Source organism: Gadus chalcogrammus, chromosome 13 (genome assembly GCF_026213295.1).
Source record: "Gadus chalcogrammus isolate NIFS_2021 chromosome 13, NIFS_Gcha_1.0, whole genome shotgun sequence".
In the NCBI taxonomy this organism is placed as follows: domain Eukaryota; kingdom Metazoa; phylum Chordata; class Actinopteri; order Gadiformes; family Gadidae; genus Gadus; species Gadus chalcogrammus.
This window is the reverse complement of record NC_079424.1, coordinates 9,037,870-9,061,112: the sequence shown is the minus strand read 5'-3', so window position 1 is coordinate 9,061,112 and position 23,243 is coordinate 9,037,870. Positions and strand designations below refer to the sequence as shown.

General features: G+C 44.3%; 1 protein-coding gene across 1 annotated transcript in view; it reads left to right on the top strand.

Annotated features, from left to right (window-relative positions):
* Positions 1-20,339, top strand: part of ptprt (protein tyrosine phosphatase receptor type T) — a 193,648-nt gene extending 173,309 nt beyond the window's left edge. Inside the window, exons 29-37 of the mRNA XM_056606519.1 lie at positions 1,473-1,627; positions 3,399-3,534; positions 6,261-6,410; positions 7,324-7,497; positions 7,927-8,058; positions 9,729-9,854; positions 12,744-12,907; positions 18,753-18,888; positions 20,123-20,339. Of these exons, the coding sequence (XP_056462494.1) occupies positions 1,473-1,627; positions 3,399-3,534; positions 6,261-6,410; positions 7,324-7,497; positions 7,927-8,058; positions 9,729-9,854; positions 12,744-12,907; positions 18,753-18,888; positions 20,123-20,176 (1,227 nt within the window). The 3' untranslated portion in view covers positions 20,177-20,339. The remainder of the gene's footprint in view (positions 1-1,472; positions 1,628-3,398; positions 3,535-6,260; positions 6,411-7,323; positions 7,498-7,926; positions 8,059-9,728; positions 9,855-12,743; positions 12,908-18,752; positions 18,889-20,122) is intronic.
* Positions 20,340-23,243: the final 2,904 nt, after the last annotated feature.

Below are 23,243 nucleotides of genomic sequence, written 5' to 3'. Positions count from 1 at the left end.
CTACCTTCCCGCTTTAAGAATTTATAATTAATAAGGTTGATCTTAGCTTATCTTTTTTTTCATCTTTATCTCCTCTCGAGCCAAAATGGCTGCCAGTTTCCCAAAACCCCCAATTTTACGGTTGAGTTCCACTACTTAGAATTTTTTAGTAACTAGCGGTGTGATTACAGACAAAAAGCTTTCATTTTGATTTTAATCACACCAATGTCGATTTTTTAATGCTCTAGCCTGCGAATAAATCAGTGTAACCGATTGCAGTGAGTGAGGGATCTTTGTCATAGTCACCATGGTCACAGTACTGGAGGTACTCAATAGTCGATATGCATTTCTCAACACAGAGTCCTACTATTGTGTCCAAAGTGGACCACTATAGACCTATAATTATCTGTTACTATCTTTTATAAGTTTTGGTCACACAACTTCATAGCAATTGGTGCTACAAACCAACGTTGCAATGTACCACTTACTTTGAAAGTTGCATTAAAAAATAATTAGCGTAAAATAACAGTGTCTGGTTTTACAGCACCTCAATAGTTTTGTTTTGGATACAAACGTTCTCCGAAAAGAGTGAGCGCCTACTTTTATCAAACAGGGGAACAACCTCCACAACGAACGTCTCATGAACACGGATGGATTAAAGAATGCACCCCCACTTATAATAATCCCCTTTGTCGGCGAGCTCCCCTTCCCCAGTGCGCCCCACTATTTCAAACGACGGAGCATGCTGGTGTTCACTGGATCGGCCCATGAGGCGCGTTTCGAGAGAAGGTTAAGCTTCTAGCACGCTTATAAATATAATGCCATGCTGTGTGTGTGCATGTGTGGAGCTCTGTCCGGCCAGTGGTTTAATTTTAATGACCCAAGTCTGCGAGAGGGTTAAAATCCGACGACACTTAAAGTCTAGAGCCACCATGTGTTTGGGGATGTGTGTGGGAGCTCTGTCTGGCAAGTGGTGGATTTTGATGGCTGTGTCCGACAGAGGGTTAAGCTTCTCACCACTTGCAGTATAACGCCCTAATGTGTGTGTGTGCGCATGTGTGTGTGTGTGTGGAAGTGTGAAACGCTGTCTGGACAGCAGAAACCAGCACACCATGTCCCAGAGGCAGAGTGTTCAGGGAGGCATGCTGGAGCCAACCGTGTCCCCACCATGTCAGCCATCTGAACCCTCCCATTCCCTCCTGTCTCTTTCACCGCCAGTACACTCTGCACATTTATCGCGAGCTCACAAGTCATTCCCAGTGATATTGTGGGGTCTTGTATATTTTATTGATCGTCTTCTTTCGATATTTCCCGTCTACGACGACGTCGACCTTCGCTTTGTGACAAGAACTGTATAGAAACGAACAAGCCGATCTCTTAGGAAACAAGCGCTAAAAAAAAAAAGAAGCACCACACCCCAGAGCCATCATGCCTGTCAGTCTCCGGGGCCTCCAGTGGTAGTGAGCGCTCTGTCTGGTCTCTGTCCCTCCCAGAAGGGCCACCACGAGATTCGGGAGATCCGTCAGTTCCACTTCACCAGCTGGCCCGACCACGGCGTGCCCTGCTACGCCACGGGGCTCCTGGGCTTCATCCGCCAGGTCAAGTTCCTCAACCCCCCCGACGGGGGGCCCGTCGCCGTGCACTGCAGGTCGGTCACACATGAACACATGCATACATGAATACATGAATGCATATCTATATATATAGATATATCTACATGGACAGATATAGCTGTATGAATTCCGTCTCTGTTTTATTTACTCCTTGTCTGCCATCCATCGCTCATTCTGTCTCCTGCCCCGTGCAGCTCATTCGATGCCTCCTTTCTGACTGTATCTCAACCTCACACATGCACACACACACACACACACACACACACACACACACACACACACACACACACACACACACACACACACACACACACACACACACACACACACACACACACGCACACACACAAACACGTGCACACAGCATCTATATGAGAACAAAACACTGCATTGGTATAGGTGTTTGTGTTTCCATGCCGATTGAATAGGTGTTTTAGGTTCTCATTGCGATGGTACCGATTTTTGAGGTTCCCATGGCAATGCCATAGTTATTCCATGGCATTTGTTTAGGGTGTAGGGTGTTCCCGTGGCGGCGATACAGTGGAGAGACGGGTGAACTGGGGTAGCGTGTGCGTAAGTTGTCAGGTGAGAGTTTGTGTTAAAGGTCATTACCCAGACAGGTGGCAGGGAGGGTTATCGTCCGGGGAGCTCCGCTCCCACAGCTGAGGCTGACAGGGAGAGATCCTTTATCACAAGAGATAACCCCGCTATGGAATAGCTGCTGGTTGAGAGACGGACTGCCGACTGGCAGACATAGAGACAGACAGACAGACAGGCAGGTGTAGGACTTGGATGGACAGGCAGACAGGAAGTTGCAGCAGTCACTTTTCATTTCCAAGGCCACTCTCAGCCCATTAGCCTATGTCAGAAGACATTTAAACATACACACACGTACACACACACACACACATACACACACACAAACTCGTAAAGGTCCAAGTGAGTTTTGGTCTCAACATTAATCACAGAGGTTGACAGCTAATCTGTTGAGATTCTCTCTCTCTCTCTCTCTCTCTCTCTCTCTCTCTCTCTCTCTCTCTCTCTCTCTCTCTCTCTCTCTCTCTCTCTCTCTCTCTCTCTCCATATCTTTCAATGTCTCTTCCGCCCTCCTTCTCTCCCTCCCCCTGCTTCTCTCTCGCACACACACTTTCTCACACTCTCCCGGTGTCCCTTTATCTCTCTTTAACTCTCTCTCCTGCTCTCCCACTTTATCTCACCCTCACGCTCTCGTTTTCTCTCCCTCCCCCTTCACCTCTCTTGGTATCTCTGGACTTCTCTGGGGGAAATGCAAAGTGAAAGATAGCTTAGACTTCTTCCCTCTGCCCATCCCTTTCTCTCTCTCCCTCCATCTTTCTCTCCATCCCTCCCTGTTCAGCATCAGTCTGTATTTTCCTCCTCCCTCCCTGTGGCAATCCCTCACTTGCCTGTGGTCTTCTACTCCCTCTCCTCCCTCTCTCCCCTCTACTCCTCCGTCTCCCCCACTGCTCGTGCTCACCTAGCCTAATGATCTCTCTCCTCCTCCTACTCCTGCTCCTCCAGTCCCCTCACTTATGTCATCTATTCTCTCCTGCTGTTCATCTGTCTCTCCTCTAATCACTCTCACTCATTATTTTGATCTCTCCCCTCACACTTTTTTCCTCTCCTCATTTCTACTTTCTCCAGCTTTTCCCATCCTCCTCCCTCCTCCTGTTCTCTCCTCTACTCTATCACAGGTAATGCTGTTCTCGTTGTCTTAATTCTTGATACTTCTTCTTCAGAGTGTGTTTAATAATGTGTGTGTGTGTGTGTGTGCACGTGTGTGTGCAGTGCGGGAGCAGGGAGGACTGGCTGCTTCATGGCGGTGGACATCATGTTGGACATGGCGGAGAACGAAGGCGTCGTTGACATCTTCAACTGCATCAGAGAGCTGAGGAGTCAGAGAGTTAACATGGTGCAGACAGAGGTAAACACACACACACACACACACACACACACACACACACACACACACACACACACACACACACACACACACAGACATACACATCAGAGAGCTGAGGAGCCAGATAGTTAACATCAGGTGCAGACAAAGGTGTACACACATACGCACATACACACACAAACACACAGATGGACACACACATCAGAGAGCTAGGGAGCCAGATAGTTAACATGGTGCAGACAAAGGTGTACACACACGCACACACACACACACACACACACACACACACACACACACACACACACACACACACACACACACACACACACACACACACACACACACACACACACACACACACACACACACACACAGTATATACACATACACACAGTATATACACATACGGTATACACACATATACAAAGATACAGTGAGTTCAAATACAATTAATTAATGATTATATAGGTGTTCAGGCATCTTGCTCTAGGATATGCACACATATATCCAGTAGCATGTAGGCAGGTGAACAGGTGTTTTCAGCAACCTTGTATCATCCATTCCAATCAGCCTGTTAATATTAAAACACGTTCTAAATGATACATGAGTCTAGCACATACACACACCACACACACACACACACACACACACACACACACACACACACACACACACACACACACACACACACACACACACACACACACACACACACACACACACACACACACACACATCCAGTGTGTTAAGTGACTGGACTTTTTGCACCTCTATATCCCGGTCTCCACGTTTCCCTCATTCTCCCCCCGGGTCGTCTTCCCTACCATGGGCTCCACGCCCGCCCAGAATCCCCTGTTGATCCATAACAGAGCTCGTTGGCCTCCCTTAGCCCCACAGCACCTGCAGAATCCCCCCTCGCTGTCGTTAATAATTAGCTTCCATGTTGATCTCGCGGTACATCGCGCCCCTGTGAAACGGAGAGAATGGTGAATGTAGTAATACACCAGATATGGTAGTAAAGACTGCGGCATCTTCTATTATCTTTCTACTAAGCTAAGCGCTTGTATTATGTTATTCTATTTGCTAGTCTAATCTTAGCTTAGTTTACCTTAGCCTCGTTTATTTTAGATTAGTCTCACATATCGGACTTCTAAATACTTATCTAAAGTATGATGAAGGGGGCTTCAAGGCATTTCAAGTTTAAATATATTTTGCTTCATATGTGTTTCGACCAATCATGTGGCTGGAGGGCGGGATCTGCGTGCGTGATTATTTGTTAACACAAACTCAGCCTTAATTGATAAACAGTAAACAGTAAAAGAGTGTCTGTAAAGGTTCCAAATCAACACCGTTCATCTTATTTTGGCAAACGTAGAATCAAATGAAGAATTTAATCACAACAGTTTAGACTTTACTATAAATCATTTCTCTACGACCGTCTGAGGAAGTAAGAGCTGCTTTTATCTCGGAAGCCATTTTCCCTCACCTTTCCTACCTCAAACCTCCCTGCGTCTGCGAATTCAGCGCAATCAGCCCTTTTATAATCCCCTGTGCGGCTGATGCCGAAAACATCCCGTTTGGTGCAGTGGAGGCAGGGTATCTCCCTGTTGGTGAGCTGAGCTACTGAGTGCAGGTTAATCCACACCGCCTCCCAGCCCAACCGAGCGCCTCTGTCACACTTTACGATAAGGGTTCATTATTATACCATGAATAAACATGAGTTAATGCAGTAGTAAGCCTTGACTAGCAGTCCATCAACAGTAAGCTAATGTGTATTCTACTCATAACCTAATGGTGTTAATGTATATTAAGGGTGTTCATGTTAACTAAGGGTTAGGGTTAGGGCATTTGGGTTATGATTAACCCAAACTTAATTGGGTTTTGGTTGACCAAATGCTAACCCGAAGCCCTATGCTAATGCTATATAATAATGCTTATTACTACATTCATTCATGTCAATTAATGGTATTTAAACTACCCCTTAAGTAGCCGTGGTAACGAAGCCTCGTAGAGTGGGGAGGGTTTCAGCTATGGAGGGTAACCATAGTCAGGTTGTTTGATTCCTAGCCGAAAGGTTTCTGGTTCGATCGCCAATGTCCACGGTCGACCTGCAGGCATCGCAGAGCAAGAAGCCACCTACCGCCTTTATGTCCTTTCATGACTTGTATCAGAGCCCACTGTGATTCACTTCTCTTTGGATACATTAGTAAACTATGTATTAACATCGAGGCTGCCGATCGTGTGTGTGTGTGCGTGTGTGTGTGTGGGTCATTGCTGAAGCAGACCTGCATGCTGTTTTAATCCCACTCTGTGACACAAAGCAATTAATCTTTTAAATACACAGGGGTGTGTGCGTGTGGGTCTGTGTGTCGGTGTGTGAGCGTGAATGAGTTTGTGTGTGGTTGTGTGTGAGTCGGTGTGTGTGTGGTGCGTGCGAGAAGTCATTATAGTGGCCTTTTTAAAACTGTCCTCTGGCCACAAGGGCAACAATTAACATGCATGCAAGAGAGAATGGAAGAGAGGGAGAGAGAGGGAGAGAGAGAGAGAGAGAGAGAGAGAGAGAGAGAGAGAGAGAGAGAGAGAGAGAGAGAGAGAGAGATGCCACTGTCCCGTTGTTTAATTGGTTGTTTCATAGCTATCTGATTGGTCGGTGCTGAAACATGCTGTTATCTACAGATGAGCTTTGGGTCCTCCGCTCCCACCCCTAACCAGCTTGTGTTTGCGCATGCACCTGCGTTTGTCTCCAGGAGCAGTATGTGTTTGTGCACGATGCCATCCTGGAGGCGTGTCTGTGTGGGAACACAGCCATCCCAGTGTGTGAGTTCAGAGCTGTCTACTACAACATCAGCAGGCTGGACCCGCAGACCAACTCTAGCCAGGTCAAGGACGAGTTCCAGGTACCCACACACATACACACACATACACACAGATGCATACATACACACACACACACACACACACACACACACACACACACACACAGGCATGCGTACACACACGCACACACTCACGCAGGCATTCAGACACACAAGAAACCATACACACACAAAATAACAAACAGGCATGCATACACACACAAATACACACAGTCATGCAAACACCCACACACAGAGACACACTCACAGACACACACACACACACACAGGGTTGCATACACACACACAACAAGACACCCACAGAGACACTAAACCACACAGATACATACACACACACACACACACACATACACACACACACACACGCACACACATGCATGCAGAGCAACCAACCATACAAACACATGCAGGCATGCTCACATACACACACTCACACACCCACACAGACTCTACAGGAATAAAACCACACAGATACATACACTCTCTGGCAAACAACCCCACACATACGAACACACACACACACACTTACACACACAACATTTAACATCAGGGGGCTAACCCCTCAGACCAACTCCAACCAGGTCAAGGACGAGTTCCAGGTGGACACACATACACCCTCATGCACACCCATCCACACACACACATGTAGGCACGGACATACACACATATACACACACCTACACGGACACTCCTTCCTCTGTTCCTGTGTGTTGGGTATTGGACATTCTCTCCCTAAAGGCCCATTGGACTATTCTGATAAACATGAAGTGGTAGTTGCCCTTTACGTCTTTACACCTGGACATGTATCACCGAGGCAACACTTACATTCTACTTCTGTTTTCTCTCTCTCTCTCTCTCTCTCTCTCTCTCTCTCTCTCTCTCTCTCTCTCTCTCTCTCTCTCTCTCTCTCTCTCTCTCTCTCTCTCGTTACCAGACTCTGAACATAGTGACCCCTAGGGTTCGTCCGGAGGACTGCAGTGTAGGTCTGCTCCCCAGGAACCACGACAAGAACCGCAGTATGGACGTCCTGTCTGCAGACCGATGCCTCCCCTTCCTCATATCTGTGGATGGAGAGAGCTCCAACTACATCAACGCTGCCCTCATGGACGTGAGTATTGTCTCTTTCTCTACACCTTTATTCTCATGCTTAATCCTTCTCCAAATGCTTTATGCACTTACCAAAATAAGGTAAAGGACTTCCTAAACTAAATAGAAAACAAGGTGTAACTCCGCTCCTTGCTATTCGTTGTTTACGGCTCTGTGCTGTCTCCACCCAACAAGACTGCTGGATCTGAGATAATTCACATCCTTACCGTACAACTGTTATTTACATACACTGTCACTTTAACAACATTAGACTGATCCCAAACCTCCAACGTTTTCAAAATTGTAATTTAGCTAAGATAAGATTATCAACTGTCAGCCTTTCAATTTTCTAAGTCAATACCAGTAAAACCTCATCCAGACAATAAACAAAAACTGCAGTAGATAATCAAATACAATTGAACTTCTTTCCCATGATCCTCTGCTCCCCCAGAGCCACAAGCAGCCGGCCGCCTTCATCGTTACCCAGCATCCTCTGCCCAACACCACGGCAGACTTCTGGAGGCTGGTGTTTGATTACAACTGCTCCTCCATCGTCATGCTCAACGAGATGGATGCCGCGCAGGTATATGAATCTTAGAACCTCACTTAACGCATTCAATACAATGCAAATATAAAGACATACAATTATATATAAATATATTATAGCCTATAGAGAATATTGAATATAAGTACATACGATGCTGGCTCAACAATATAGACACCGCACACGCAAACACACACACACACACATACACACACAGGATATAATATAAATATACATTATATATTCATGGTTGTGTTCTAATAACTAGTTATACAGCAACGTGTTCCATTTCAACCGAGTGGTTCAACACTGTAAATGGCTGCTGAAGTGGTGGGTGTTATTCATTCACGTTTCTATTTTCAACATGGGGGGGGGGGGGGGAATAAGCTCAAGGCTCCCTCAGTGGGTCACTGAACAAGAGCATGCAGATTCCTGCTGGATGTTTTATGAGCCCTCCTGGTCTCCAAGCAGTGTGCGTTGTGACATCATGAGAGGGCAGGGTCATTGAGGATCGCTACGTTCTACAAATGAAGTTGGTTCCCGTGATTAAACCACAATCCCCAGGAGCGGCCAGACAGGAAAGAAGAGTCTGATTGGGATTGCGGGTCACCGAAGCGATGCTTGGGAAGAAGAGCGAAGGCTAGGGGAATGATGGTTTGAAGGAAGACACCACATTGTTCACGATAGTAAAACTTTTGTTATATTAAACAGGCCTTTCATTCTCACCTTGTAGTTTGAGTTCACCTGTTCAGTTTCTTGTATAACAATTAAACAGGGTGTTCCTTTCTCACCAAACCTTTGGTTTGGGCATTTATTCTGGTCACCCATAACGCAGCAGGGTATACATCGCTAGTAATCAGGCACGATGGCCCTGAAGCTAATGCACATGCTCAGAACTTGGAGCAGATGTGGACACCACAGTCGGCCAATAGGAGTTGCTTGCCGTAGCCAGGAGGAGGGACTAAGGGTTTTTGTTATATATAAGGAGTCTGACTCAACAAGTTGGGACACGCAAGCACATCAATATTAAAGAAAGCGTGTTGCATTATACCTAGATGCTGGCTCTTTTTTACGGGGCTTTATTTGTTGGCGGAAAAGGATTTAATGAAGAATGAGCGTGGAGTTGGCGGGGGCGCTGCTTGGTGTCGATTCAGTGGAAGTCCTCGCCAAATTCTCCTGTAATTATTTCCAAAGCGGTGACTCATTCTTCAGCCTCCGGTTTGTGTGCAAACAGCTGGAAAAGCCTTCGGAGACAGCGTGCAAAAGTAAAAAAAAACGGGGGAAAATTGTAGTAATGTGAGGTCAAAGCACCGCATCTTCCTGATGAAAGGTGTGAATTACTCGGGTGAAAACATGTTCTCATTATTAAGGCTTCTGTTTTTCTTTGTTGTGTTTTCAAAGACAGGCAGTATGAGTATTAAACACCTCTACCTTCTCTCTCACTCTCTGTATCTCTTGCTGTCACTCTCTGCTCCCTCTCTTTCCCTCCCTCTTTCACCCCTCTCCTTGAAATATTATATTTCTCTCTCTCCCTCTCTCTCTCTCTCTCTCTCTCTCTCTCTCTCTCTCTCTCGCTCTCTCTCTCTCTCTCTCTCTCTCTCTCTCTCTCTCTCTCTCTCTCTCTCTCTCTCTCTCTCTCTCTCTCTCTCTCTCTCTCTCTCTCTCTCTCTCTCTCTCCTCCCCCCTTTCCCTCCCCTCCCTCTCTCTAGTTGTGTATGCAGTACTGGCCGGAGAAGAGTTCCTGTTGCTACGGCCCCGTCCAGGTTGAGTTCATCTCTGCAGACATCGACGATGACATCATCAACCGGATCTTCAGGATCTGCAACATGGCGCGGGTACGACCCACCCCGTAACACACACGCGTACCTATATATTCACCTTCACACGCCTAGTCCTAACCAACTACAGCCTCAAACGCACCCTTTCTCATTCCCCTTTACACAGGCCTAACGCATTCTTTAACTCACTTTAAAGGTATATATGTAACTTTCCCCCATTCAAAGATCTCAGAACGACTTATGTTACACATTTTGTTGAGTCGTTTTGTTACGTTGCCTGTCCAAATCCGTCATATACCCTTCACCCCCTAACTTCAGGTAAAAATGGGAAACAAGTGTCCAGAACAGACATTATTTATAGACTAGCCTTTTACGATGTGCTACCATGACAAGTGGCTAATGCCAGCTACAAAGTTAATGTGTATGGTAACGTTCTAACTACAACACCATTCAACACACTCATGAAGTTATTTTTAATATGATTGTTTTCACCACGGATAACAGTGTTGGGCTACCCCATGAGTTAATTTGGCAAATAGGCTTTACTGCTACTGTATGGGAAGTTGACTCATGTAATGGTAAGATAGAGAGTTAAAGCTAACGATAGCTAAGCTAGCTTACCTGTGACTATTTCAATAGAATGAAATGGTATGATTAGATTTTAAGTGACTAAACATAACAAGAATAAAATTCACAGCATCATCAAACTTCTTATTTTGTTATTGTTGTGATTGAGAGACCCCTAGCGGGAGAAATTACATCTTTAAAACACATTAAACTCCATCACAAAAAACACACACCTAAAATACACACACATTCTGACACAGGCACACTAACACACTTGAACACAACCCATAAACCCTTGTGAATGACCCACACCCCGCCAAACATCAACACTCCTTCACATTAAAAGCGTGAGTGACTTCAGTATCAGCATCATTACCTATTCCCCTCCACATTTTATTCCATTTTACCTGATGAGATGTTTTGTCACTCCTCTCCCCTGTCTACATTTCAGCCTCCACCTTTCTTATCCCATCCTCTCTTTTCTTTCCCCTCGCCTCTCTCCTTCTTTTCGGCTCCTTATTCTCTTAGTGCTCTGTTTACTCCCTGGGACACACACACACACACACACACACACACACACCCACACACACACACACACACACACACACACACACACACACACACACACACACACACACACACACACACACACATACACAGGTCTCCACTCTTGCGTGAAATAGCTCATATCATCACCCCCCCCCCTCCCCCCCTCCCGACACACACACACACACACACTTAATCACCTGGCCCATGCTGCTCCACATGTTGAGAGAGAGAGAGAGAAAGAGAGGGAGGATAATAGCACAGGAGGTTAGGGAAGTGCCTTTATCGTGTGTGCGTGTTTCCTTTGTTTTTGTGTGTGAGTGCATTTGTGTATGTAGACTTTGTGTTTATAAGTGTGTGTGTGTGTGTGTGTACGTGTATGTTGTCTGTGTGTGTGTGTGTGTGTGTGTGTGTGTGTGTGTGTGTGTGTGTGTGTGTGTGTGTGTGTGTGTGTGTGTGTGTGTTTCTGTCTGTGTGCGTGTGTGTGTGTGTGGGGGAGGGGTTGTTTCTGTGTGTGTGTGTGTGTGTGTGTGTGTGTGTGTGTGTGTGTGTGTGTGTGTCTGTGCCTTGCTCTCTATGGAGCACCCTTACCCCAGATCAGCCAATCAGAGCCTGGCTGGGATTTTTTTACAAAATGGAGGCTGGATCCCTCAAACAAGTGCAGGTCCAATACGATCTTCTGGCTGCTGCTTTAAACCCAACAATAAGACCTTCATATGGTTGTTTCTCAAGGTCTTAAAAAAATAAAAAACAAAGAGAAAGGTAGATCCAGCAATGCAAATTTTTTTCTTCAAATACTGAATAAGAAATAAGAAATAGAGAAAGTACAAATAAACCTGATTTTGGAATTAAGATTAAGCAATGTAGCTTTTAATAAAATACTGAATAATTTATTAAGGAAAGATAGAAATGGTAAATAAACTGTTTTTTTAGGTTTGCATATAATATTTGACAAAATATTTAATGTCCCTTGTCACCTCATTCCAAACGGGGACATTTGATTAGAAATGTAAAATATATGTAGTTATTAGTCATCCATCAAGTTTGCTGAAGAAAATATTTTATTTACAATGATTACCGGTAAATGCAGTTTTAAGATTTTCCAGTATTGACCGGCCCTGGCCATAATATAGTTTTATCTGTCCAACAGGGTCTTTCTTCTGGGCAAACAAGTGTCATACTGCTTTGATTCGGCCTTCTGTATTTTCCCTGACAGTTTGATCAAATATAATTTCATTCAATACCATTTTTCCAAGCGAATGCACAAAGCGGGCCGACTAATAACGGTGTGGACAAAGTGGTTCAGCCAGGAAAAAGGCATTGAACATTGTGCTAACCCCATTTTAACATAGTTGTCGCTCATGCACAAATGATAGGTCTGCTATGTGTTGGGCACAGGTTAATGTCACTAGGCTCGTATCATGCCCTGGTACATGAAAGTAACACACTAATAATTGCTGTTATGAGTGACCTGTGGACACCTCTGTGAAATATGTCAGCCGTTTATTTTTTCATATTATGTAATGTGTGAGACCGGGGAAAAATAACCGATACATTTGTGATGGTCAAGCTTATGATAAGCAGCATTGGTTAATTAGTTGTGATCAACAGCATTTCTAATCCTAGATATCTAGCATGAATAACATCCAGCTACGGATATTGGCTTTTTTTAATATGCATGTATCTACAGATTGACTCGAAAACATTTGTTATCACTTTAACTATGCACACTGGATACAAAAAGCAGCGATACAAACCTAAGCTGAAGAAGATTAGAGATATGGGCGACTGGGGCCTTAAATATGAAATGTTTTATTCTCATTCCTCCGACAGCCTCAAGATGGCTATCGCCTGGTCCAGCACTTTCAGTTCATTGGCTGGCCAGCCTACAGGGACACGCCCCTTTCCAAGAGATCTATCCTCCAATTGGTCAGGAGGCTGTCCAAGTGGCAGGAGCAGTATGATGGAGGGGATGGACGAACAGTCGTTCACTGTCTGTAAGTAAATACACATACATACACACACCAACCCACCCACCCACACACACACACGCACTCACGGTCACACACACGCACGCACATGCATTTAAATATACACACATACCTACACGTGCTCACATACACTATATACCCTTAAACAAACACACACACATGTTACACGCACATACACACACACACACACACCCACGCATACTTACACACACACCTACTTACACACACACACATACTTACACACACACAATTATACACATAGACATGTATGCACAAAAATACCAAACACACACACATACTAACAAACACATGCAGTACATGCATACACATCCACATACATACACAAACACGCACACACCCGCAAGCACTACACCCACACACACACACACATGTTTTCATTTGACGATTTATTTTATAATATATATTAAACATTTAACAATGTATTTTATGTGTATCTGATATTTGATATGAGATCGTTTTGTGAATAAATATATACACTAGCAATGCCCTCCTGAAAACAAAAGGGTTACAGAATAATAAGTAAAGTGGGCCCAAACTCTGGGCCCCACAAACACCTTTCACGCGAGGATAGAGAAACCCCTACAGTGAGCCTCCAGTGACAAATATGCTGTGTTCCAGTCGCATGTGTGTGCTGGTCCCCAGAGAAATGATATGAGATACACTTAAGAATGATGCAGTACCCCTATGTTCTATGAAGAGAATGCACACACAACACACACATATGTGGATGCACACACGGAACACACTCTCACAAACACACACCTGTTCGGTGATGTATTTGCTGCGGTGTGTGGTATATTGTTTTTATGCATCCTCTATCTCTGCTAGTCCACACCATCCGTCACACACACACATACACACACACACACACACACACACACACACACACACACAATCACACACACACACACACACACACACACACACACACACACACACACACACACACACACACACACACACACACACACACACAACATTTAACCTCTCGGCACCTCACAGGTAAGAACCTACACCCTGTTGGCTGATAGCACTGCAGGCTAACGGTTAGCTGGATACTTTCTCAGGCTAACCGCTGGATAGCATGGCAAGCTAGCTGTAACTGATGCTTAACTTAAACACAAACACACATACACCTACAAACACACATTTACACACACACACACACACACACACACACACACACACACACACCTTTGATGTGATATATTTGCTGCAGGGTGTGGTATACAGTTTCTAGGTATCATATATCGCTGTTATCGCTGCATAATAAAGACACACAATGCACCCTCATGCACCTATTGAAACACACACGCACAGACATACACACGCACATTTACACACTCACAAGCACATTTATACATATACGCAGTCACGCGCACAACATGGTTACACTCACAATCTCACTTTCCAAAATTGCCTGAAGCACTTCACTGGTGCTTATCCAATCAGCTTCCTGTGTCAGAGCTCATTGAGCCAATCAGAATTGGTATTGATTTGTTTCCTTTGGGTCTGAAACTGCAGAAACTACACTGAAAGTTACACCATGGAAACCCTAGCAACATAGGCAGGTGTGGCACACATAGGCTCTGGTGCAGACGCATTCAAATGATTTTCAATGCAATAATGTGGTAATGTGGTATGCATTGGACAGCACCTTGCTAAGGTTTCACTACCTGTCGGTTCTTCTATTCACTCTTACTATATATACACTTTAAACCATTTCTGCTGGTCGGGATTAGCACAGCTCTGATATTATTTGTCGGGGCGTTGTAGTTTGGTTGCGGTGTTGTAGTTTGGTTGAGGTGTAGTATTTTGGTTGCAGCGTTGAAGTATGGTTGCCGTGTAGTATTTTGGCCACAGCGTTGAAGTTTGGTTGCAGCGTCGTAGTTTGGCTGCAGCCTTGTAGTTTGATGCGGAGTAGTATTTTGGCCAAAGCGTTGTAGATGGTTGCGGAGTTGCATGTGGGCTGCAGTGTTGTAGTTTGGTCGCAGTGTTGTATCTTGGCCACAGTTTCTGTAGATTGGTAACGTGTTGTATCTTGGCTGCAGCGTTCTAGTTTGGTTGCGGTGTTGCATGTGGGCTACAGTGTTGTCGTTTGGTCGCAGTGTTGTATCTTGGCCACAGCGTTGTAGATTGGTAACGGTGTTGTATCTTGGCTGCAGTGCAAGGTAGCAGTGATGCATTCTGACAACAAACCTCTGCTGGCTCACTAATGGCCCTGGCGGCTTTGGACACAAGGGCTTAACTTATCCACCCATCCACAGCTCTCAAATCACTGTTCTAAAACTGTGGCATCTTGTAGAGTCACAAACTAGCTACCTATTTGCGGCACTATCTCTCTTTCTCTCTCGTCTCCAGCAGTTCATCAGCTCATTGCTGTGAGGTCATTGATCAATACAGCTGAACTCACCCCTGAGGAGAATATCACTGGACCAGAGAATGAGGGGCCTGTGTTACAAAAATACTGGATGCATGAAATTGAAAAATAAATAAAACATCTTTATAAAGTTCACTGATGGACAAGACAACTTCACTTCCTTCACAACGGTGTTTCCTCATCATATTCTGTCTCTCTCTCTCTGGTATGAGATGGTTGTAGTGCTCTCACAGAGAGGTTACGGTTGTGAGCTTAGGAAATAACTGCTATTAGGTATTAGTTTGTTGATCGTAAAGTCCCAGCCCTTCAAGACAGGAGGATAAAGACCTTCCTTTACCGAAAATACCTTGTAAATTCTGGGACTTTCATATCTGGCCAAAAATATGTGTGAACTGTGTCTGAATAGGTTTGCTCAGACAATCATCACTCTTAAGATCCCATTTCTGCAACCTCAAGGAATCAATTCCCTCTCTAACCAATACAGACAGAGCTGCTCTGGTGGAGTAATCAGATTTTCTAGTAAACTTTAAATGGGTGTTTACATGCGTATAAAAAGCAAGGATAAGATAATCTCAAGATAATCATACCTCTTTTATCGGGGACTACGTTTTAACGATTAAACATTCCTCTTCTTGGGTTTAACCTGCTGGCTTGTCGGCAGTAATTTAATCCTCTGCGCGGCTAAAAGCAGGTGAAATGTTGGCGATAGGGACATGCTCCATCTGCTCCCAGCTAGCGACCGCTCCCAGAGATAATCAGACCCCCTCATCGATCCAAGAGACTCCGTAATACCAGAGATAAGGAGGAACATGATGGTCTGATCAATACGTGATGAGAATAGCTTGTTTTTTTACTTCCCCTCTTCCTCCTGAAGGTTACAGGGGGATGGTCTTTAATACACACTTCTTGTCTGATTAGCCTCTGCATTGGAACGATTAGACACATACAGGGGCCATTATACAGTACAGGGGCCAATATACAATACAGGGAACACTAAACAGTACAGGGAACATTATAAAGTACAGGGAACATGATACAATACAGGGGCCACTATAGAGTACAGGGAACACTATATAATACAGGGAACACTATATAATACAGGGAACACTAAACAGTACAGGTAACACTATAAAGTACAGGGAACACTATACAATACAGGGGCCACTATATAATACAGAGAACACTGTACATTACAGGGAACACTATACAATAATAATAATAATAATAATAATAAAATGTATTTATATACAGGGGCCACTAAGTAGTACAAGGAACCCTATAGGATACAAGGGCCATTTTACGGTACATGGGAAACTATACAATACAGGGAATACTATACAATACAGGGCCAACCATACAACGCAGAGGCAACTTACTATAAAACTGTCAAGGTGCTTTCCCTAACCAGAGACCTAACCCATCTCTAACCTTATACCAAAATAACCATATCTTACCCAATACTTCAATTTAATCATTTCTAAACGTACACCTGAACCAAAGAATCTCTAACCTATTACCTGATCCCAACCATCACCAACGTACCAGCTGTACTTCCAGCTTTGTCATATTTATACCTTATAAAAACTTAGTTAAAAAATGTCTTACCTAATACAGAACCTGTCTGGCTGTGATATATGATCAAAGAAAATGTTCTGACAACTTTATATGTGGATACATTTTCCGGGTCTATTCAGCTATTATGAATACATAAATTATGATTATCCCTTGTTTAAAATAAGAATACATTTGGTCTGGCTGGCAATTTCCGTCTGTAATTGACAGAACCCAGTTCATTCTGGTCGCCTAGCAACCATGTGAACCATTCTTCTGTATGAAGCTACAAGTTTAGCCCACATTTTGAAAGACCCATTAGCTAACATAAATACCCTCCAGCATACATAAAGGTATTGCGTTATTCAGATTTAGATCCGCATCAGTCATTTATCACCTTTAGAAGCTTGAAATGGTGTATTTACTCTAAAGTCTTCCTCCTGTGTCCACTTAAATGCCACCATCCCCCAAGTGTTACTCATGAATGCAACGTTTCACGTTAAACTAAACATTCAACACGCTTAACAACATGCCATTGGTCCAATTTGCAGGGGACTAAATAGTATCAACACAACAGCGATCTTGTTAACTTGAGCACAGGAAACCGTTTGTTTAAGGCAAAGTAAAATGGCATAATATACTTTTTGAGTGTTGAGAGAAAGTATAAATTGCTGAGGTTTTTCTAGGTAAAGACGTTAACATTGGGGAAGCTGTGAAGGAAGGAGGACAGCTGTCATTTTGCATACCTCCCCGTCTCAGTTTTTGTTGTCACCATCTCTCTCCCGCATCAAACTTCTCTTCCTGTCTCTCTCTCTGCCAGCTCTCTCTCAGGGTCCCTCATTCATCATTCTTCAGATGTTTCCTTCTTTTACTCTTCCTTGTCTTCCCCATGTCTTTCCTCTCATTTTTGTCTTTCTTTTTATTTATTTATTGCTAAACTCGATGATGACAAAGTTGCTGGGGCTGGTGGTGGCGGTGGTGTTGGTGGTGGTGGTGGTGGTGGCGGTGGTGGTGGCGGTGGTGGTGGCGGTGGTGGTGACGGTGGTGGTGGTGGCGGTGGTGGTGGTGGCGGTGGTGGTGACGGTGGTGGCGGTGGTGGTGGTGGCGGTGGTAGGGTTGGCGGAGAAGGTGGGTGGTGGTGGTGGTGGTTGCGGGGTTGGCGGAGAAGGTGGGTGGTGGAGGCGGTGGAGGTGGTGGAGGCGGTGGAGGCGGTGGAGGCGGCGGCGGTGATGGTGATGGTGGTGGTGGTGGCGGTGTTGGGGAGATGACCTTATTAGAATTGGTGTTAATGGTGCTCATGGTGCTGGTGGTATTGGTGATGAAGTAGGTATGGTGGTCATGAGGGGGTGGTGGAGGTAATGGTGGTGTTGTTGAATGTGAGGATAGTGGTTGTGATAGTGGAGGAGGTGGTGAGATGGTGCTGGTGCTGGTGGAGGTAATAATTGCGGTGGTGCTGGTGGAGGTGAAGAAGGTGTGGATGACAGTGGGGGTGATGGTGCTGGTGAAGGTGAGATGGTGCTGGTGATGCTGGTGAAATGCTGTTGTTGCTGGTGGACTTGATGATTATGGTAGTTTTGACGTTGGTAATGACACATGTCAGACATAGAGACTCCATTTATTAAAGTAACAGCCGACGCATCACAGTGACTGTATTGTACCACGGTGTGTCAATATCCCCGCCTTCCACATCGGTTCCACCGACAGGCCCAGCACACCAATTTGGAATCTGTTTTGAAAATACTGGGGCCTTGATTCTCTGTGCCTTTCTGTTTGACGGCAAATGACTGGGGTGTCGAGTTGGTGAGGTTAAGTGTATCTGTGTTCCGTTAGAAGTGAGTAAAAACTCTAAGTCTCTCCCTCTCTCTCTCGCTCTCTCTCCCTCTCTCTCTCCCTCTCTAGCACGGGCGGGGGGCGTTCCGGGACCTTCTGTGCCGTGTGCAGCATCAGTGAGATGATCCGGCAGCAGAACATTGTGGACGTCTTCCACACCGTGAAGACCCTGAGGAACAACAAGACCAACATGGTGGAGTCCATGGTCAGCCGACACACACGCAGCATATACGCCCACGCTCATGTTATATACAAGCAAACACAAACACTATATACAAAGAAATACCCAATGTATACACATACATGTTATATATACACACACACACACACACACACACACACACACTATATATACAAACACACTACAGACACAAACATTTTACACACACACATACATGTGATAAAATCACACACACTATTTAAAAACCCGGACTGTATACACTAGGCCTGCAGCGGATTCGAATGATATCCGAATCCGTTCGGTTCGTTTACCACAGTTCGGAGCATTCTGGAGATCCGCGGATTTCGGTTTCATGAAGGCATTGCCTTATGTAGCGTATTTTGCCTACTGTAGCCTACGTCCGATACAAAAGGGTGTTTAGGACCCAGCGGAATGCATTCTCTCCAGTGCTGCCCGAGCCAATGAGGTAGCTGTAAAAGGTTGTTTTCTGAAGTTCAAGCGCACGATTCCTAAATTTAAAGAAAGTAATTGATACAATTATATTCTAAATATACGGGAGATAAATACAAACGGGTGATAAGCGGGATAACGGCCTTCGAGATCGACCGGTTCGATGGAAATAATGGACAGGTAGAGGCAACTCTGGCTTCATGCTGCGCTCGTCGCCAGAGTTCTAAGCCTCGTCGGCCGTTATCCCTTACATGTGTCAGTGCACCATGTTTTCAAATGCATTTAGGGGAACATTTATTGCACAAAAAAGCCTTGCAAGTTGTCTGATTGCAGTCAATTAACACATTGCAAATAGCCTGTGGGTCTCATTAATTTTTGTGTTTCTCCCCCAAACCCTCCGTCAAAAAAAAGTCTGCCTTTTTACTACCACGGACATGATCCTAATCCGAACCGTATCCGAAACCGAGGCCCAAAACGGTTATCTGAACCGAACCGTGGACACACTGATCCGTTTCACCCCTAGTATACACATACACATACATCTTATATGCACACACACACACACATACACACTATTTATTAACACACACTGTACACATACAAGTTATAAACACACATACACACACATACACAAACTCTTTGTAAACAAAAAACAAACTATGCGCACACTCACATTGTAGTTGCACACACATAAACACACTCAAACACATACACACGTAAACACATTACACTCATACTCTTGAACCCATAACAGTTTCTTTTTTTCTTGACTTTAAATTTGCTTTTGGTTGTTTCTGTGCCTTCACAGGAGCAGTACAAGTTCTGCTATGAGGTTGCCCTGGAAGCACTCAGCTCCTTCTGATTGCCTCCTCCCCCCTCGCCAAATTCACCTGATTGGCCATCGATGCTGCCTGTCAAACTCAATACTGGGACGTAGGAAGCGGAATTATGCTTCCTGTTGACTCAGAACCAGCCTGTGTGTGTGTGTGTGTGTGTGTGTGTGTGTGTGTGTGTGTGTGTGTGTGTGTGTGCGTCCGAGAGTGTTCATGTGAGGGCATGCTTGTGATCCTTGCATACATTACTGTGTGTATATGTGTGCACGTATGTGCACGTAAAAATTCGCCCAAAACCTTGGACAAAATATAAAAAAGGACACTACTCATAAACACGTGTGTGTGTGTGTGTGTGTGTGTGTGTGTGTGTGTGTGTGTGTGTGTGTGTGTGTGTGTGTGTGTGTGTGTGTGTGTGTGTGTGTGTGTGTGGGGGGGGGGGGGGGGGGGGGGGAGTGGGGGGAGTGGGGGGGTGGGCACCCTGCATACCGAGGACTTTACTTGCTTGTACAAAGTAAATTGAAAGACATAAAAAATGTTATCGTGTAAAAAAAAATACCTAAACAACAAAAAAAGCTAAAAACCCAGATGTTAAAAAGCCTCCTTTTCTTGTACTCTGTCCTCTGCTGGGCTGTGTTGTGGCTTTTGTACAGTATTTTCTTTTTAGATATATTCTACGCCTTGAATGTTGTTTCCCTGCAAAGGTTGAGTGTACACTGCAAGATTACACAAAAACGTCCCGTCTGATAAGCTGTTACCTCTTCTGGCTAAAATCTAAGCTAACACTGTTAGCTTAGGCTGCTAGCTCACGCTGTTGGCCAATCGCTATAATGTTGTTTATTTATGCTCTGTTTCCAGTATTTTTGCTTCGTGTTGAATTTCCCGTTAATCAAGTATTTTCTGTAGATTATTTTATCATAGAAGCATATGTATTTATTTATTAAAAAAGCAGGCAAGATTAACGCTGGCGGCAAAAATAAATGATTTATGAGAACAAAAGGGTTTGAAGAGGCGTTCTGCGTTGACATCACTGGCTGCAGCTCAATATGAAAATAGGACCTTATGTTATATGTTGATTGTAATATGTTTCGTTAATCCAACCTGCAGCACAGCAACATTTCGATTCGCTCTTGTGTTGTTTTTTTTGCACATTACGCAACCAACAATAATTTCTAATTTCAGCTTCATAAAAACATTGTACTTATTTACATGTGTACATGTAAATCACAGTAAATCACAAAAATATGTCTACAAATATGTTCAAAACACTTTTCATTTTCAACAAGTCCTCAAAAGCCAACCTCAGAAAGAATTTTGCATTTTAAACTAATGATAATTTACTAATGGTAAATGATCTAACAGCCAGATGATGTTATTGAAATCTTGCAGCGTGCAAACACCACTTCTGTAAATAAGATTAGACAACCACAGTCAAACAAACGAACACCCAGACTCAACCCATCGCTAAAGCTTCTCACTCCAAAATGTTCTTACAGAAGAAGTGTCTTTCAACTGTACATGTTTTCTTGTATTGTTTTCAACAGTCTGCTTCAGTTTTAGTTCCTTGCTAACTGTATGGTATTAGCATGGTAAAACATGTTGTGTTGTTGATCGTGTCTTTACAAAATAACTTGTTGGCTTTGAGGCTTTCTTTGAGATGTTTTGAATGAGAGAGTGAGACAGAGAGAGGAGAACAAAGAAGGGAGATGGGAATGGAGAGGGTAGGCGTCTAGCTCAGAGGGAACCACACCCATCGATCGCTCTCTTTGGTTCATCATCACCTTTTAGAAAGTTATTCTGCAGAGCTCCCTGTGCCACCTGCCATTACGACTGAAGAACATCATCTATAATAATAAATACAAGGGGCCCCTTTTGATGTGTTGTTGAGGTAAGGTTGAAGGTTGAGAGGGAAGTGGTCATCCGCTGACCACGATGTTCTCCTCAACTTCAAGATGGGAATGAAGAGCTGCTGTTGAAGGCAGGAGGAGGAGGAGCTTGTCAATGAGGAGCCAAATACAGGCTGTAAGCGAGGGGGGAGAGAGACAGATTGGGAGAGAGAGAGCGAGAGAGAGGGACAAAGGTAGAGGGAGAGATAAGAGAGACAGAAGGAGATGGAGAGGGACGGATTGAGAGACATAAGAGCAGAGAGGGAGAAAGGGAGAGATATTATTTGGGATAATGATACAGCTGATCACAGTAACACCCTTCCAGTTGTGTTGGAGTGAATCTGTATGTCCCAGTCCCCTCCTGCTAATGAAGACAGATGGTCACATGTGCTGTGACACACTGCCATCCGTCTCAGCTTCCTTATGCCTTTTCTTTATTCTTTTACTTTTTTTTAATGAACACTTTAGCTATGTATTTTACAAGGTTTTCATGATGTAAACAGAAATTTAATATTATTATTGTTGCTATTATTTATTTTTGATACTTCAACAATGTTTAATGGGGGATTTTGTTCCGTCCGCCACAACGTCAGAAATCGAGGTTCAGGATCTTTTACAGAGCGATCGAAGGACAGTTCCACAAAATAATTCAGTTTATCTGCATAACGCGTAATCACATTATTTCTACCTAAGGAGAAAGCTGAAACGGAACTCTTTCGAACCTTGGTTTAAGGAGGCCAATCGTTCCACCTTGGAACAAAAGAGTGTCATCTTCGAAGAGTGACACATCTCAATAGGAGGACAAGGACAACGTGGACAGTAGTGGTGGTCTGTCCCTGGTTCATCCTGGTGTCAGAGCAGTTGTCGATACTCCTTCAACATCCCGTCCATCACCTTGCTAATCGACCACAGCCTTCGTCCCATGATTTCATTTGTATATAACCTTCCAGAGGTTGGGGGTGCAACGTTACGGTCGATCCAAAGGCGTTCTGTTGTGGTTTGGGTTTCCCTGTGCCGTTGTCCTTGTTGTTGAGGTCTCAGCCAGGGCTTATAACTGAACTATCGTAATCGCAGTAACTCATTTAAGGAAAGACTTTGTGATTGCCTAAAGGAATATTTCTTATTTTTTTCTTCAAATATTAAGCTTTATTTCATTGCGTTTTGATACCGGTTGTTCATTCATACATTTTGTGCTTTTTTTTCTGGACTTTGC